The 18,122-nt window shown below is 40.2% G+C and overlaps 1 protein-coding gene across 1 annotated transcript; it reads left to right on the plus strand.

Moving 5' to 3' along the window:
• The first annotated feature begins 1,304 nt into the window (after window positions 1–1,304).
• Window positions 1,305–17,264, plus strand: kcnh4a (potassium voltage-gated channel, subfamily H (eag-related), member 4a). Its single transcript, XM_069709096.1, has 16 exons — window positions 1,305–1,732; window positions 6,936–7,169; window positions 7,435–7,566; window positions 7,710–7,837; window positions 8,994–9,246; window positions 10,299–10,456; window positions 10,965–11,172; window positions 11,587–11,781; window positions 11,872–12,071; window positions 12,969–13,218; window positions 13,317–13,531; window positions 13,622–13,660; window positions 14,487–14,839; window positions 14,928–15,007; window positions 15,273–15,349; window positions 15,723–17,264. Exons 1-16 carry the CDS (start codon window positions 1,657–1,659, stop codon window positions 16,686–16,688), a joined length of 3,564 nt encoding a protein of 1,187 aa, XP_069565197.1. The 5' UTR covers window positions 1,305–1,656; the 3' UTR covers window positions 16,689–17,264.
• The last annotated feature ends 858 nt before the right edge of the window (window positions 17,265–18,122 follow it).

Raw genomic sequence — 18,122 nt, forward strand, 5'->3', positions numbered from 1 at the left:
TAATGAACATTTAAGATCATTTTATTAGCATTAAAACACTTCACCTTCTTTGATGTGAGCTGTATGCACAATTTTTGGGATCACTGTAGAAATTATTTGATGTTACGTAATGTTGTTTGCAATCACAATACAAATTAAAAGGGAGAAGTTTGCTTTTGAACAGCTGTCTGACATTGAATTCAGTTATGAGGCAACGAAAACGACTAATTAATTTGCAGCGTAAAAACACACCTTGAATGACACGTCTAAGGAGAACTGCTGCTCAGCGACATGGCACTGACACCTGAAACTCAATCTGCCGTTTTCTCGCAGCCAGCAGGTTACTGATCGTGTCGGCTTTAAAGGTACTTTGAATCTGCCAAATTGACACTTTCGTAGATACAGTAAATATATAACCAAAATATGTCTAGGTAAAATATATCTGATATTAAAGCCAACTTCAAATTTATTAGTTTATGATTTTGACATTTCCATGGATAAGTATTGATTTTATAACCAATGCATTATTAAAATGTCAGGTCCTAGTGGAGGCGTGTGCAGAGCAGCTCTGCACTGCCACATGGAAGCTGGAGGGAATGTGAATAAGCAAGGATGTAATACAAAGAACTGGTGGGTGTGTTATGAAGAAGTCAGTGTGTTTGTGTCTATAGTCTTATATAGTTTGTGTAACAGGAATGATGGAACGATGTGGGTGTTTGTTGATGTACAAGTCGCAATTTTTTTTTAAATATGGTTGTACAGATAGTAGGCAGTTAGATTCTTCAAGCAGTTGACCAACATCAACCTTAGTATCAAATGTAATGTGAGGTTTTTGAGCCAGAAAGTGGACCGTCTAATGTTGTGCTTTACTCAATGTGACCTCTGACCTCTGTGTGTCCATAGAAGGGCTGATGAAAAGGCTAATTTGCTGTAAAGATGCTGTAGAGGTCTCAGAGGTTGCAGGATATCCACAGAACTGAACATGCTGAAGCTCTCTTTCAGTGCGTCACATATAAACATTCAATCCCGCTTTTCAACAGAAAAGTGATTGGTTATTTGGAGCTTTCAGACTGAGCTGCAGAAAAAGCACATTTTATCTTCCAGTGAGGAGTTTCGTAAAACATACAGAGGCAGAGAGAGGGAGAAAGCAAGAGCGGATACACGAAGAAAGTGATTTGTAATAACTTCTCTGGGGAGTGAGAGGGACGAGGACACAGGTTTAGTGTGAGAAAGAGAGAGAAGACGATATCTGATAAATTCACTGTGTATGGAAAGGGGGATGGTTCAGGCTTTTGTATGAGAGAGAGGGAGGGAACTCGGAGATGGCAAGAACCATGGTGAGTGGAGTTAGACTGACTGAAGAGCAGCTGAGACTTTGCTGTGATACTGCAGCGGAAGGGATGCGCGGACGAACCTGAAAGCTCCCGACTCAAAACTGGAAGAAAATCTTTAGAGAACTGCAAACCTGTGAATTTTCTTGCTGAGGAGGAAATTTGATTTCTGTGTCAGTGGTTTCACCTCCACATCACAGAATAGAAATAACTTACGCTCTTGTTTGAATAGAAGAGTTACAAACAAGCCCAGAGGAGAGGCAACTGTGGTTCTCTTTCAGGTCCTCTTTGGGGAATGGTGACAAATTACTGGAAACTCTGCGACCTTTTCTAAATCTAGGACAAGATGCCTGTGATGAAGGGCCTCCTTGCTCCACAAAACACCTTTCTGGACACCATTGCAAACCATTTTGATGGTACTCGTAAGTATTTCTGGGACATGGGTTTGCCATTATACTCTATTGTATTGTTTTATCTCTAAGAATGCCATTCATGATCAGAATAGTCATTCTGCAATCAGCAGGGTAAGGTTTATGGGACAGACAGAAACTATTCAGAGTTGATTGAGCTGGCACTTTTGGATTATTGTGCCATCACGACCAAAAATGTGTTTCATTTTATCTCAAGGGATACTAATTTCCAATTATTTTGCATGCAAATTGTTTTGTCTCACTTTTAAGGAGGCAGTTCAAACAGTTCAGCCCAGCTTTTAGAATTCTTGCCGGTGGCATTTCTGTAACCCAGTTTAGGGTTGTGACTAGGGATTAAAAAAAACACTGCTATCGACAAATGAGTCCAGCTGCATGTGAGATCCAATTATAAGACTGGACAAACATATTGGAGCTGCAGAAACACTTGTTGAGCAATGATTTTACCTGTTACATTTTTTTCAATGCATGTTCATTCAAGGTTATTCCAAAGAAACCCCCCCCAAAAAAATCTTTCATAGGCAGTATAAAGGCTGTCTGTCGTCTCTCCTCGAATTTGAAATCTAAAAATGCGTCCTACATCCAGTCTTTTAGCACAAAGAATACTAGACACACATAATAAAGCAGATGCACTTGGATCCACCCTCACAGATGCACACATAAACTATGCCTGTGTTTGCTAGTACATCATTTGACTAGAGCTTATAGATATAACAGTTTGACAGCAGGTGTTTACCCTCATGCTTCGACAGTAATGAGCTTCACCCACTGTTTCTGCAGTCAGATCCTTTTTCGCTCGGTGTATGTTTTGTTACTGCTTTAGGCCAAATCTTTTCATCTGCGCGTGCCTCAGATTCAGTGCAGAGCAGAAAGACATCACCAGGCTCCAGACGACCACAACACGATGAAAGTTGTGACTTGGAGTGTACAGGTCAGACTGTCCTTTACAACCTAACAAATTCACAAATACATCGTGATGACACCCTCTCTGTCTAGATCTCACACATGCACACACACAAGTTCTCCATCCCTTCTGCGAGTCATCTTGCCCTTTCTTCCACACACACACACATATACATAAATAGTTTGCACACATCAGAGCAGCAGACATTTTCTCAATCTTAGCTGCTACGATATGACTGTATCAGATGTGCAAGTGGGTGGATTGACTAGTAGTTGAGTGGGAGGTGACGGTGCCAACTGACAAGAAATGGCCTCAGCACAGACAAGAACGGTCTTGATTGAATTGAAAGACACACTGTGAAGGGGAATGGAGATCGTATCCTCATGACCATGATATCAGAGCAGGGAGATTAATTACTATGAATTATGCAGAGGCCGACAGTCAATCAAATATCATTTAAGATCTTGCTCATTCAACCTATTTGAAGGCAGGAAAAATGACCTAAATTATTTATTTAATTGCTCAATACTTCAAAATAAAGGTATATAATTCCAGCTAAACATGTAATTAGACTGGTTGTTTAGAGCAGGGGTCTTCAAAGTTTTTCAGGCCAAGGACCCCCAAACTGATAGAGCGATGGAGCTGGGACCCCCTACTTTATATATTGTATAAAATTGTGTTTTATATTAAACTGGAGGAGTGCAGGAGGCTTGGAGGGACAGGTCCAGGCTAGTCTCGCGCTGTGAGTGAACCGGTGCCCAGCTTGAGAGCTCCTGTGTCGCTGAATGTGTGCATTTCTGACTGAAAGATAACATCTGCCTCCATTTATCCATTCGCTACAATATGTCGGATTCATGTTAATGTCTATTTAAAGACATTTAAATTTGTGGGATAAAAATCTAATAAAAAGAAAATTTAATTTTCTAATCAACCAAAAATTTCACGGACCCCCTGCAGTACCTCCGCGGACCCTCAAGGGGTCGCAGACCCCCGGTTGAAGACCTCTGGTTTAGAGTAACACTTATAAGACATAATACACAATTTTTGCTTGGTGGCCTCTAAATATTGAAGTATCAAATTTTAAGGCTCCTTGTTGACGGTCGCTTCTGCTAAGTTTCTTAGCTTGGTGTTCAAATTGCATCTTTCTTCTCCTCATAAGTGCTATCATGGATAATTAGAGACAACAAATGTATTTGAGTAACTGAAATTGAACTAAAATGAATGCCCAAAAGAACTGAAGATGTAACAATGAGAAAAGTGATGATTCACACCATGAAACAATTTAGTTTTTAAAGATAAACATTTCTAAGGCCTAAAAACAGGTTGAGGGAGAGGAAAGTAGAGAAGGTTTGATTTCAGAGACAGGAGCTGACAACTGTTTAAAATGGATTCACCCACATTACACCTTTGTTCATGGAGAGATAGGAAACTGACTGATTTGCATAAACACTGATGAGAATTTATGACTCCAGGTGATCAGGTAATTGAAGAAAATGTGCACAAAGAGCTTAAAGGGTTTCAGTCTTGGTTTTAGTAGTAGAGGTAATGAAAAGGCTAATTTTCAAGCAGTCAAATCTGTTGAATGTGTTGAGTATGAATCCAAATGAGGCAGATTTTGCAAATTTTCTTTTTTGGCTACATCTGTGTTGCAGAGGCCAGGGTGTCTTGGTAACCTCATGGATGCGAAATGCAGCATTGCCATATGTTTTATTTTTTTCAGCACAAATTGCCATGGCAACACCAGTGTGGAGAGATCCTAATTTAGCTTCTTGTGAGATTAACTGCACACAAATCAGGTACAAAGTATCCACACATCACTAATTGCATGTCTTTTCCTCTGGGAATGAAAACATTTCGTTAACACCCGTTTCAGTGCGGCTTGCAGTTACTTCTTTTTGTTTAAAAATCATTTGAAAGGAATCAGGTGAATCTATAGCAGCCTTTATCTGAGTAAACTGTGCCTGTCTGTTTACTTTCCTAATTGTGGGGACATTACAAAGCCTCACTCTCATTATAACTAGCTGCAGGTGCTCACTGTCATCCATGCAGCTATGTCATCATGACAGTGTTTTCCTACATTGTTAAACAGAGAACATTTTGTGAAATCTATTTTGCTCGTATTCAAAGAGCGACTGAATGAACAAATGAAAGATGACACGTTAGTGGATGCAGCCTATTTGTATAAATATTAAAGAGTTTGTCGACTAAAAGCACATGTGCATTAGTGAGTGAATGATATCGACCTCTGGCTGTTGTTTCTATTTACAACAGACTCCAGACTGCATGACCCCTCAATCTAATTTTGCAGCGTAAAAAGGAACTGAAAAAGTTACGTCAGCCACTTTATTTTCCAACGCTTTAGCAGATAACAGCCTGTCAAAAAACTCACACAATTTAGAGCTATTCTTCGTCTGGTCCCCATGAATAGAAAATGTGTGTACATTGATTAACTTCATGATTGCTGATGTAAATGCAGAGCTGCCACAGCCACAAAGCTCTTTGGTCTGTAACTGTTCTGTGTTTTACTGCTCATAACGCTAAGCTATGGTGCAGACTGTGCTTTGGGTAAATGTAGTGTTACATCATTATTTTCTTCTGCTTCACTACACTTCCTGTTCTAAAATGACTCAGCAATGTTTCAGCAGCTACTGTAGAAACAAAGTTTAATGGTGGCTGTTGTTTTCCCAACAAGGCTGTCACTTTTATAACTCGTACTTTCACGGAAATAAAATCATTCTGAAGTTTTAGTTAATATCTCAAAAGAAAAATGTTTCCTCCTTGTGATATTTTTTCATCGAAGGTATGATGGATCAAAGAAACTAACTTCTGACGAACTAACTGCTTTTTTAAACTGAGAAATCACTGAATTATTTTAAAGCTGAAGGTGTCCCACATGATAATAATAATAATAATTTCTTAGGAAGAACTGTACCTCTCAGGCTTTTAAAAAAAAAAAAAAAAAAAAAGACTTGAGATGAGAACACGTGGCTGGAAAACTTAGTTTAACATAAAGATTACAAATGTGGGAGAAATTTGGCTGACTGTCTAAAAGTAACTTTAATTACTTCCGTTTTTCACTCCTTCCACCCACCAAACATCCCCAGTGAGTCCCTGTATCCTCAGACTCCTTCCTGCCACACCCACCTCACCTGCTCCCAGTTCCCCAACTACTCCACTCAGATAATCTACCCCTACCACTTTTTGGCAGATTGTTATGCCATCTTTTGTTTTTAGTGTCAAAGTCTTGCAGCATTTTAAACATTGCCCTGTTTTCGGACCCTCAGCTGGGTTTTTCTTAGCTTGTCTGGATTTTTGTAATATGTGCCAACTTAATGTGAGTAAAGTTTGCCTTTAACTTTGACCTCCTGCCTCTGGTGTAATGCATTAAAACTTGCATTTTAGCTCACTTCCCAGTGCACATATTCCACTTCATTATTCACATGTTTTGCTTGGCCTTGAAGCTAATTTCACTATAGTCTTTAATTGCAGCATTTCTACTTTTTTGGTGTGTGTTTGAAGTGCATTTCAGTATTTGCAAATAGTTTCAGTCTTTGGTTCTGTTTTCTGTATTTGCAGCATTTTTTTTTTTTTTTTTTTTTCAAAATTTTCTAGTTTTGTCTGGTGAATTTGTTGCACTTTTTGCCTTTGCCTATTCTCATGTGTCTCAGTTGCAGTGCACTAAACAGTTGTGTGTGTGTGTGTGTGTGTGTGTGTGTGTGTGTGTGTGTGTGTGTGTGTGTGTGTGTGTGTGTGTGTGTGTGTGTGTGTGTGTGTGTGTGTGTGTGTGTGTGTGTGTGTGTTTGTTTGTTTAGATGCTTGAATACTAAAATCAATTGCACAACTGGTGGCAGGATGAAAACATGCTCCACGTGCTAATTAAGGGCCAGAGCCTCACTGAGGTCATAGTCCCCCATGGAGCCAGCGGTGGCCCTCCATATATCCTCAGACTTCATACACACCAGCAGCAAACTTCAAAGCCTTCTCTCATATACACTCGACTATTTCAGGGTTCTGAGCTGAAAGCAGAAATAATAATTTAGATAAGCGCAAAAGAAGCTGTTTTCTATTTATGCTTCAACAAATGAATGAAATCTGGAGTGACGCCTGTAGAGGAAGAGAGGAAATAGAAGAGCCAAACAAAGAAACTATAAAAAAAAAAAAAAAATAATAATAATAATAATAATAATAATAATTTACAATTAACACTAAGTACCATTTGTTGTTGAGTCATTGTTTTCTGTTTCTCAGGGTTGCAATTTCTCCATCTCAATAATTTTTTTTTGTGTGTCTCAGACAGTAACTTCTTATTGGGAAATGCTCAGGGTCGCCATGGCTACCCCATCGTCTACTGCTCTGATGGGTTTTGTGAGCTGACTGGCTTTGTTCGGACTGAGGTGATGCAGAAGACATGCACCTGCAGCTTCCTTCACGGAGATGAGACCCATGAAAATGTCATCCAGCAGGTAGACAAAGCTCTGGAAGGCCAGCAGGAGTACCAAGGAGAAGTCTCCTTCTATAGGAAAGATGGTGAGAATCGTAGTTATGTGGTCCCCCTCATTTTTGAATTTGAAACAGATACATTCTGGCTTTAAACCTATTGTCCAAAACCTAATCTTATGCAAATAAACACTTAAACTTTTTTTCCTGGCAGGATTATCACCTTCATGATGCTTATTTTTAAGTAAAACAACACAAAAGGAAGGTTAGCTTCCTGGAAAAAAAAGGTGGAGGAAGAATTGTCTGGCAGCATTCTTGAATGATCTCTCTAAAATATAATTTGTAATACTCACAGGAAATCCCTTTTGGTGCCTCCTGGATATTGTACCAATTAAAAATGAGAAGGGCGAGGTGGTGCTGTTCCTGTTATCCTTCAAAGATATCAGTGAATCATATGGGAAAAGTCATCACTTTGCTCAAGGAGAGGGTGAGGCCTGTATTTCCTCAGTTTGTTAACAGTCCAACTTTTAATATTTCAACTTCAGCAAGTCATGCTGCCACATTCAATTTTGTAATTTAATTTGCCTAAATGTGTACATTATTTGATGGGTATTGTGTTTTTTCACACAGGTTTGTTGGAGGCTGCTCATGGAAAAAGCAACCAAACCCACTTTTCCCAAGCGAGAGACAGGGGGAGGACAATTCTGCACCACCTAAACAACCTGTTCACCAAGAGGGGCAAGAGGAAACTGCCCAATGTGAGTTAAAACCACTCACTTAAAGATCAAAAAGTCTAATACATATAAATGTTGGGCCTTTACACACCAGGGGCATGATAAAAAAAAAATTACACGAAAATGCTCGCCTGCAAATGTTTCAGATTAAACTATTCTCAGTGGCGGAGATCCAAATTGGTAACAGTTTCAACCCATGTTCAAAAAAAGGTTCAAATACATTGGTGGCAGCTCATTCTTCGGTTCCTGGGTAGAAAGCTACACAGAAAGCCTCCCACATTTGATTAATATGACATTAGCTAGCCAGCTTACGTTAGCCAAACAGTTTCCCGCTTATTACCAACTCCACACATCCAAAAGTAAACTATTAATAATCCTGTTAGCCTAGTTGTTCAGCGATGCAACTCCGTATGTTGTACTTGAGATTATTGCCTTTGTAATTGAGTTGTGACATGACGTCTGTCCTTCTTATTCTCAACGTGATTGGTTGATTCCTCAGTTCATAGTGCGAAAGGATCAGGAAGATCGACATCATCCCAAAAAAAAGTCACTTTTTTGCTTTATACTTGTGAACCGTGTGAAGGAGAAAACAGCTTGAAAAACATATATGAATGTGCAAATTAGTCACAATGACAAAAACAAAATAAAAAAAACACCCCCGGTGTGTAAAGACCTTTTGTATATTGATGAAATGTTTTTATACTTTCCTTATAACTAAATTATTTGCACGGTTGCTAAACCTTTGTGTTATTTGCAATGTAAATACAGATGACATTTTAATCAAAGCTTTCTCCACTTTTTGTAATCATGAGGCAATGTTAAGTCGGGTGGATTCGGAGCTAAGCATTTGATACCAATCTGAACTCTTTGTATATGAGGGAGGTGCAGTTTGCAGAAATGTATCCTTTTGTGATGGTTTTATTTCTTAAAAAATGCCTTCACTTTTGGGCTTAGTGTAGGCTGCCCACTAGGGCAGGTTGGGCCCATGTGGGGTCCACATACAGTGTGAAATGCTGGTCACATGTTCATTGTTCTTCGAGGTTTAAGATGTAAATAAAATCCAATTTGTACGTTTATAAAAGGAACTTACCTTCTCCATCTGTCGACTCTTCTACTGCAACACCAGGATGTCATTGAGAATCTTGGAGATTTAAAGGTCAGCGTCTTGTGTTATTTTCAGAGTGTGTTCCAGAAACCGTCCCTACCCGAGTACAAGGTCGCAGCTGTGAAGAAGTCCCGTTTTATCCTGCTGCACTACAGCATCTCCAAAGCCTTGTGGGACTGGTTGATTCTACTGGCGACCTTCTACGTAGCTGTCACTGTGCCTTTCAACGTCTGCTTTGTCAGCCCTGATGAGGACAGTGACCGTCACTCACTTATCAGCCGTAGCACCATAGGCAGCGACATAGCAGTGGAGATGCTCTTCATACTAGGTATGATATATTTATATTTAATTAAAATATAATAGTTGTTAACAAAGGATTGTATTTACAGTGATGTGATTTTGTTTAAAATATTCTGAATTTGAACTACTTCTAAGGAAATAAACATCTTTTGCAGACAGTAGGTGGTTGTAATCTAACTTAATAATACAATAACTGCATGTTGCGCACTAGTTGACCTTCATTTTTAAGCATCTTCAACAGCATTATGAAGAGACAACAATGTAGGATTTTTAAATTAAGAGCAACTATGTGCAGCTGCAGTTGTTTCCCTGGCAATAGCTAACACATAACTCCCTCCTACCTTTTATCGCCCACTCAAGGTGTCTCTGCTGCCCCAAGTTATGAATCATAATTAGTTTTCTCTCACTTTGTATTTTCCTAGAGAGAAACTGTGATAGCACATCTGTCATAAGGCCTTCTGACATTCTCTCAACAAATTTGTCTGGGAACAGAGTGACACAAAATTATCTAACCTTGAATCACACGCTATTCCTTTAAATGATAGTTTTATTTTTATGGCAAGTTACAGTTTAGACATTTAGAGTGAAGAATAACCAAATGTGAAATTATTGTTCCTGAACTGGTTTTATTTGAATTTCACCCTCTGGACTAGAAATAATTATTTATTTATTTTAATATATTTGCTTTTCAATAAATTGATAAACAAAATGGGAAATTATATGATTTGACCATTCCCCTCTACTTTTATTTTGCCCCAATTATCCAGAGAATATATTTTTTTCAATTTTCAGACTACACTCTTAATTATTACAACTATTTTTTTTTTTTTAAATTGATAGTTGTATCTGATATAAACACATCTTCCATTTATTTAGTTTGCTAAAATCACCTGTTTCATAACTGTTTTATTAATATTCAAAGAGTAATTTCCTTCTAAATAATTTTAGATGTACATGGGCTGTAGTATTAGTGAAACTCCCAAGCTATCAATCTTAGACCTAAATGTATCATGCCATCTTTTAATGTCTTCCTTCTGTATTGTTATATTATCTCCTTCTAATTTGACTGCTCTCGTTCAGATATTATCTTGAATTTCCGTACCACCTATGTGAGCCAGTCAGGTCAGGTAGTGTACGACGCCCGATCCATCTACCTCCATTACTTCACCACCTGGTTCTTTGTGGATCTGATTGCAGCATTGCCCTTTGACCTTCTCTATGCTTTCAACATCACAGTGGTAAGATTGTTATTATATATTTCTGAAAGTATGATATAATGCCTCGTATTATATTCCCCCGTCTCTTTGAGCGCACAAACTGTAAGACTAATGACTAATGTTTCGGTGTTGTTCCCTCAGAGAAGAGACTAGAGATGATTACGCTTCTGCATTCACCCACTTCACTGAGCATGCTTTTTTGTCTGTTGTCTTCAAAAGTACTTCTCATGGATGAGTTTTACTTTTGCCAAAGGCATCAGCTGACACACAGAGATATCTCTCTAAATGCAGCTCTAGTTTTGTTGAAAGTCTGGTTAAAAACTTCCCAGCTCTACTAACTTTAAATTGAGAGGAGATGCTTTCCAAAAAACTATTTCAAGAGAAAAGAGGATGGGTAACTGGCAGTACTACATCTATCCAAGAGAATAAGAGTGGAATAAAGATACATTTGTTGAAACAGGTTTTAGAAAAACCAAAGTGACACATAATAATCCATGCTGTATGTTCTACTTTCCCACTCCGTGTCCAGACCTCACTAGTGCACCTGTTGAAGACGGTTCGTCTGCTGCGTTTGCTGCGCCTGTTGCAGAAGCTGGATCGTTACTCCCAGTACAGCGCCGTGGTCCTGACCCTGCTCATGTCCGTGTTTGCTCTGCTGGCTCACTGGATGGCTTGTGTCTGGTATGTCATCGGACGCAAGGAGATAGAAAGCAGTGATCCCATTACCTGGGAGATAAGTGAGTACATTGTGTTTGTGTTTGAGAGCTCCCACACCGATTAATCAAGAGTATAATGGTCTTCCTCACACACTAGCTACGCTGAGACTACGTTAGTGTCTCTTCAGACAACGCCATTGAGCCCGGTCTGCACATCACTAGTCATGCTTGAATGTCTGAATGTCTCAGCATCATTTCAACCTCCTGCTTATGTCCTCAGTCCAGAGGAAGTGCAGGTCACAGAATAATTCCATTATATCACCAGTGAGGCATTATGTCATTCTATATTATACCACCCATTATATCACCTGCTAAAGGAGAAAGGGTCACCCATTTAAGCAGACAAAAAAAAAAAAAAAATGCTATCCACCGAGTTTAGTCACCTGAGAGCCCCACATTAGTCTTATGCAACCATCTTCTAACCTCGTCCACCAGGCTGGCTTCAGGAGTTGGGGAAGCGTCTGGAGACACCGTACATCAACAGCACCATGGGTGGTCCCTCCATGCCGAGCGCTTATATCGCCTCTCTCTACTTCACCCTCAGCAGCCTCACCAGTGTCGGTTTTGGCAATGTGTGCGCCAACACAGACGCAGAGAAAATCTTCTCCATCTGCATTATGCTCATGGGCGGTGAGTTTAAAGGGTGGTGACAGAAAATTCACAGAATTATAATGAATGTTTCAGAGACTCTCACAATGCGTTTCCCTCTGCCACCTCCAGCCCTGATGCACGCTGTGGTCTTTGGCAATGTGACAGCCATCATCCAGCGCATGTACTCACGGCGCTCGCTCTACCACACCCGCATGAAGGATCTCAAGGACTTCATCCGTGTGCATCGGCTACCTCAGCAGCTGAAGCAGAGGATGTTGGAGTACTTTCAGGCCACCTGGTCCGTCAACAATGGCATCAACGCCAACGAAGTGGGTGAAAACTCACAAATGACCCGAGTTCTGGTGGTTAAGTTTGCCAAGAAACAAATTTTTTTTTGTGATATCTTTTCTAAAATCTATAAATATTTCTGCCCTAATAAGATGTTTTTCTGTAAACGTTTGTTACTTTTTAATATGTCAACTATATGCAAACTGTGGACTATATGGGCTGCAGTAATGTCTTCAGGAAGGAAAAGTACATTGTGTGTGGGTGTTTGATTCTAGATTCAGAAATGTCATCCTTAAAATATGGGGCACCCCTAATTCTCCAGAGTCTTATTCCATTTCCTTAAGTAGACGCACTTTGTTGCAAATAGAAGTTCAGTAACAATGCCACAGCCTATCTAGGAGAAGTCCCCTGTAATTACAAGGGCAGGACCTGAAAGGGAGACAATACTCATTAACACCCTCACCATCACCATCACCATCTATAGATAATTAATTCACTGTTGAATGTAGCAGAAAAGCTCCTGGTTTTAACACTCCGAGTCTGTTTTTACTGAGCGGCTTTGCAAATCGTGCGAGTTCGTCACCCTTTAAAGTCCCAATCTGTACATCCTCTTTTTTTCATTTAACAGCTGACAAGATGTATTTATACTCTTTAGGCTTCGTACGGCTACCTCTAAAATAATACAGCTTTTAATTATTCACATTCATTTACAGGGGAAGCTCTTTTAGAGCGATATTAAGGGATTTTTGACTAAAAACGGGAGAAAGACACTCCATAGCAAACACAACTTGATAAGCTAAAACAGCGCAACATGAGCACCTTGACTATCCCCTCCCCTCTGAGCTAAATCATAACATCAATGTGCTGAATTATCAGTGACTTGAGGACCTGTAGTTTGACTATCAAACTGGTTTGAATTTCTATTTGTTCTCTCTTAGCTGCTGCATGACTTTCCAGACGAACTGCGAGCTGACATCGCCATGCATCTGAACAAAGACATCCTGCAGCTGCCTGTGTTTGAGCGAGCCAGCAGAGGATGTCTGCGCTCGCTCTCCCTCCACATCAAGACTTCATTCTGTGCGCCAGGGGAATACCTTATCCGCCACGGAGACGCCCTACAAGCGAATTATTTTGTCTGCTCGGGCTCACTGGAGGTTCTGAAAGACGGCTTGGTCCTGGCCATCCTTGGTCAGTGTGCACCAAGTGTGAAACATTTCCTCTCGTGCCCATTTCTGCATGTTTTACACATCGTTGTAACTCCTCTGTTTGTCTGACGATCCGTCCAGGCAAAGGCGACCTCATAGGGGCTGACCTCCCAGAGCATGACCAGGTGATCAAGACCAACGCGGATGTGAAGGCGCTGACCTACTGTGACCTGCAGTACATCAGTGTGAGGGCTTTGAGGGAGGTCCTCGGGCTGTACCCCGAATACAGCAGTCGCTTCAGCTCTGACATCCACCACAACCTCACCTACAACCTGAGGGAGGGCAGTGAAGCTGATGTAAGACATTTCTTTCCATACCACAATTAATCAAACCATATATGGAATAAGAGTGTAATCTCTTGTTAATTTCCACCCCCATACCTGTAGGGAGTAACAAGATTCCCATGGACTCGGAAGCTGTCTCAGGTTTGTGTGCCTCACTAAGATAAATACTTCAGCCTGGAGCTATTTAAATACATCTGGCAGTATTTGTTTATGCCATAAGGTATTTTCCTGCTTTAGTTTTTGCTTTTGAGAAGTAAAAACTGTTATGGTAAGTGTGGAAAATAGGAAATTAACTCCATGAATTAGTGGAACATAGCCGAGATAACAAACGGGAAGATTCTGGTCAAAGAGAATAAGGGAAGGAAACAGCATTTTCAATATGTTGGTTTTACACTCATTTAGTCAAACAAAAAAAAAATCAACTAATAAGAAGTTAACTAAATGAAACCTAAGTGGAGAATGCATGAAACTGTCAAAATCAATCAATCCAAGCAAAAAGGTTTTTCTACATTTGTTTGTTTGCTACATTAGCTTTGTGGGCACAATTTGTTGTGCACAAGTTATTAAAAAAAAATTACTGTAACACATAAAAGTATAGTTTTTCACTACTTTGTATCAATAGGCAAGGTAGCCTTCGAGATTATGTTGGTAATGAGAATGATACTGAAATATCAGTTACTGAATTATTGGTTAACTTTTTTATTTTCTGGTCTTTTGCAGCACATAATGCTTTAGATCTGTCTCTTTCAGGACAAATATTACAGATTTATTTTCCCAAAATTGAATTTGATTGTCAGCATGTCTTCTTGCACAAAGCACGATTCCACATAATGCTTCACATTCACATAACGGCATGTTCTAATTTCCAGTTATCTGTATAATGATAATGATATATGAAAAATTACACAAACACACAAAATACCTTGCAACCAGCTTCACTGAGTTTTCCCAACTGTCTTCTCCTCAGGGTCATAAACTACCCTTTATTATTGAGGCCAATGATGAAGTACAGTCAGACAACATGACGTACTCTCAGCAGAAGAGAGTGCCTCTGCTCCAAGCTACGGGCAGCCCCGTCCATCAGCCCTGCCTCAGCACCTTGTTGGGGGAGGAGCTCCGGCACATCAACGCACTCCACCTCTGTCGATCACCTGTTCAGGGAGGAAGAGGTTGCAGCCCCTCCCCTCAGCCCTTCATCAACGAGGAGCTCTCCACATCTCCTTTGCCCAGTCTAAGCGGTGACCCGGGCCTGAACCATCGGCCTGCAAAACTACTCATGCATTCCCTGCCTTGTGTCAGCCCTCTGAACCTCAGCCCCAGGTAACCTATTCATCCTGCTCTATCCTAATAACAGTAATCTGTTTGCATCTATTAAAAAGAATGTGACCCCTATTTGTCTCTCTGGCAGGGTCGTGGATGGAATTGAGGACAATAGTCACACATTTCAATTCAATGTTGAGCAGAGAGAGACAAAGACTAACGCTACAGGTAAAGTTTCTGCAACAGTGGATGAAAACTGAGCTACACGGAATTTGGACAGAAAAAAAATCTTGATTAATAAAACTTTTCAGACACATATGCTGAACTATAAATTATTAAAGGTTGAATACACATTGCACTATTGACTCGTTGTGTTTTCTTATGTTCAACCAGTACCATAATCCTCCTGATTTGGGATTAGATGTAGCACATGGTCAGTACTGATGCGGGCACTCTCAGATCGGCTGTATATTTCTTCTTCTTCCTCTTTCAGACCGGTTGCGGGTGAATGCTAACCTGCTTCTGGAGACGGAGGAAGTGAGACAGAACATCAGCAAACTAAACAAAGAGGTATGATCCAATATCAGACAACCTCTGTAACATGATAGTAAAAATGTGTTAGATATACAGTTTATGACTATATCTACTTTTTATTTGTTTTATTGATGATTAAAAATAAATTCTGAAAACAATATTTAAAGAAATGCTGATTTTTATTCGTCTGTCAGCATGTCTGTATTTTTGCTGTTCCTTAAGCCCTGGAAACATGTAATTATAGGATACAAAATACACAATATATATTTGGCAGGTTTTAGCCTTTAAACCAATTTAAACTGCAAGCAGCAAGGCCTTAACTCTTTCCTTCCGGTGTCTCTGATTCTTGTCATTGAGGAGTTATATCAAATGTTTATCTGACATAATCAGTATATTTTTTTTTCCTCAGGTGAACAACTTGAACCAAGAAGTCTCCAATCTGGCCAAGGAGCTACATGATATAATGCATTTTCTGCAGTCTCATATGGCCATGCTCCATTATAACTCTCTGTGTTCCTCATATTCTTATGGCCTACATATGGTCTCCAATCCTAGTGTGACAACTTCCAGCAACTGGCAGCCTCATGTCCCTTTAAATATATCCACTGGGCTGCACCTCCACAATGAATCCAATAGCCACCCTGCTAGAAATGCATGGGGCTGCAGTGGAGTACCCTCACAGGGTAGAAATCCCACCTTGCTGCACTCGTCAAGTCCAATGTCGTCCTGCTTACACCCATGCTGCTCTGACAGAGAAGGGGCCACAGCTCACAGGCTACAGAGCCCGTGTGGCCTGTTTCAAACACACAGAACAACTCCAAACTCCCCTTACATGACCCACTCTCATCCCCAGGGAGGTCCATCTCTCCTGGGCATCAGTTCCACCTACGGTAGCTTCCCAGTGATTTGTCAGGACCCTCAGGTGGTCTACAATGTGCCTATTCCCACAGTAAGCAGCGTTCACCCTCTATGTTCTACAGTAAATTCTGGATGTTCCCACCCATCCTTCAGTGTTCAAACCATTTCTGATCCCACACACAATCAGACCAAACCCCAGACACCCGTCCATTCCTTCATTACTCCAGCTGGCCAGCCACAATATCACACTGCCTTCAGCTCGCTGGCGCCCTCAAGAGTCCGCACGTCGGTATGCACAGATCACAACCAGGGCCAACAGGGTTCCATCAGCGGCCCCAGACAAAACGACCCAGAAGGATCCAGCCCCGTCCACCACACACTGGACCTGCCGTGTTCTCTGCCGGAGCAGGCAACAAACGGAGACAGTAGAGCTTCAGTGGATCAAGAGAAGACTGACAGTATTGAATCTCACGGTATGAGCGGCACTACTCTGGACGTGGAGGAAATACCGCACTGATGACATCAGTATCTGCTTGTGTTATTGCATGACAACGATGAGTTTATTGTAGCATTAACAAACTGTGGCGTAAAGTTTCCAATAAATATAATGTTCTTTACCCAAATGCGCGGATATTTGCTGAAACCCTACTGCCACACCTGAATAAAACATTTTGCAAATAGTTGTTTTCATTTTTAATATGATGATATTAGTTGTGGATATTGTTTGATCATTTAATGTTCTACAGACAGTATATAATTAAGGCAACCCAGGTTATTCACAGACCACACATTCTGTAGCATTCAAGACAATACTTGCATTTTCATGCAAGCTGTGAGCTAACGGTGAGCAGCGCCTTTCAGTGGTGACAGGTGGTTACAGCAACACAATGCTGACAGTCACACTGGCCAACACTGAAGATATTCATCTCATTAGTCACCTTGAAATAGAGTTCAAATTCAGATAAAGTAAGGATAGGCCGCAAATCTGGGGCGTAACTAGTTGGGTAGTGGAAAATTCTATGTATTTTGCCTTGCAGATTTTAAGTCTTATTTTGATTCTTTGTATTTGTATGTATTTTTTTTTAATATAATTTCTGCGCTTTAGCCATTGCAATTTTATATTAACTGCTAGACTACAGTGCTGAATATACACATCTAGAGAAAGAAGACAAACTGAAGGACAAATCTGTATTTAATTACAACAAATGAATAAATTGACTGCAGAAATTAAATCCAAAAACAAGAGATAGTCCGAGTATTTAATATGAAAACATTCACTGTGACAAAGAAGCGAGAAAATAAATGAATAAGGGAAGGAATAATTTTATTTCGCACATAGTATGTATGTTTTTACACACGGCCTACACAGGAATTTGGTCTTTGCATTTGACCAATCCATGAGCTGTAAGCAAATGAGCACACAAACCTGGAGCGGTGGGCAGCTGCAGTACCCTGGGGGGAGCTGGGTTCAAGGTGGATGTTGAGAAAGGGAAAGGTGCTGCTCATTCATTCCTTTCACCCACATCTCTTTTTTTCCTCATCGGTTCAAGGAGCTAAACTCGTGACTTTTTTAGTTCCAAGCCCACTTTTCCACCTCCAGGCCACAGCTTACAATAATAGAGCAATAGAGAGTCCGATTTTCATGTTCATCACCGTCCTCCTCTTGCATTATGATCCAGGGGATGTTGTCATAAGGAATAGCTGTGTAAGAGCTAATTAAGCTATGATTGAGCTAATATAAAATACATTGTGCCTTTTTCAACCAATTTCAGCCAAACAACATAAATTATGTATTTGAATGAACCTGTAAATCAAAGCGAGCTATCTATCTATCTATCTATCTATCTATCTATCTATCTATCTATCTATCTATCTATCTATCTATCTATCTATCTATCTATCTATCTATCTATCTATCTATCTATCTATCTATCTATCTATCTATCTATCT

The sequence above is a fragment of the Brachyistius frenatus genome, unplaced genomic scaffold (assembly GCF_029030835.1).
Source record: "Brachyistius frenatus isolate BFR_SWC_R1_liver_20210118 unplaced genomic scaffold, ASM2903083v1 Contig_80, whole genome shotgun sequence".
NCBI lineage: Eukaryota > Metazoa > Chordata > Actinopteri > Embiotocidae > Brachyistius > Brachyistius frenatus.

Excerpts from the sequence above, each read along its gene's own strand:
- kcnh4a (XM_069709096.1), top strand. The coding sequence starts at position 1,657 with ATGCCTGTGATGAAGGGCCTCCTTGCTCCACAAAACACCTTTCTGGAC. Across the intron at positions 7,567-7,709 it reads TCACTTTGCTCAAGGAGAGG|GTTTGTTGGAGGCTGCTCAT; the intron begins GTGAGGCCTGTA and ends TTTTTCACACAG. Across the intron at positions 11,173-11,586 it reads TCCCATTACCTGGGAGATAA|GCTGGCTTCAGGAGTTGGGG; the intron begins GTGAGTACATTG and ends CTCGTCCACCAG.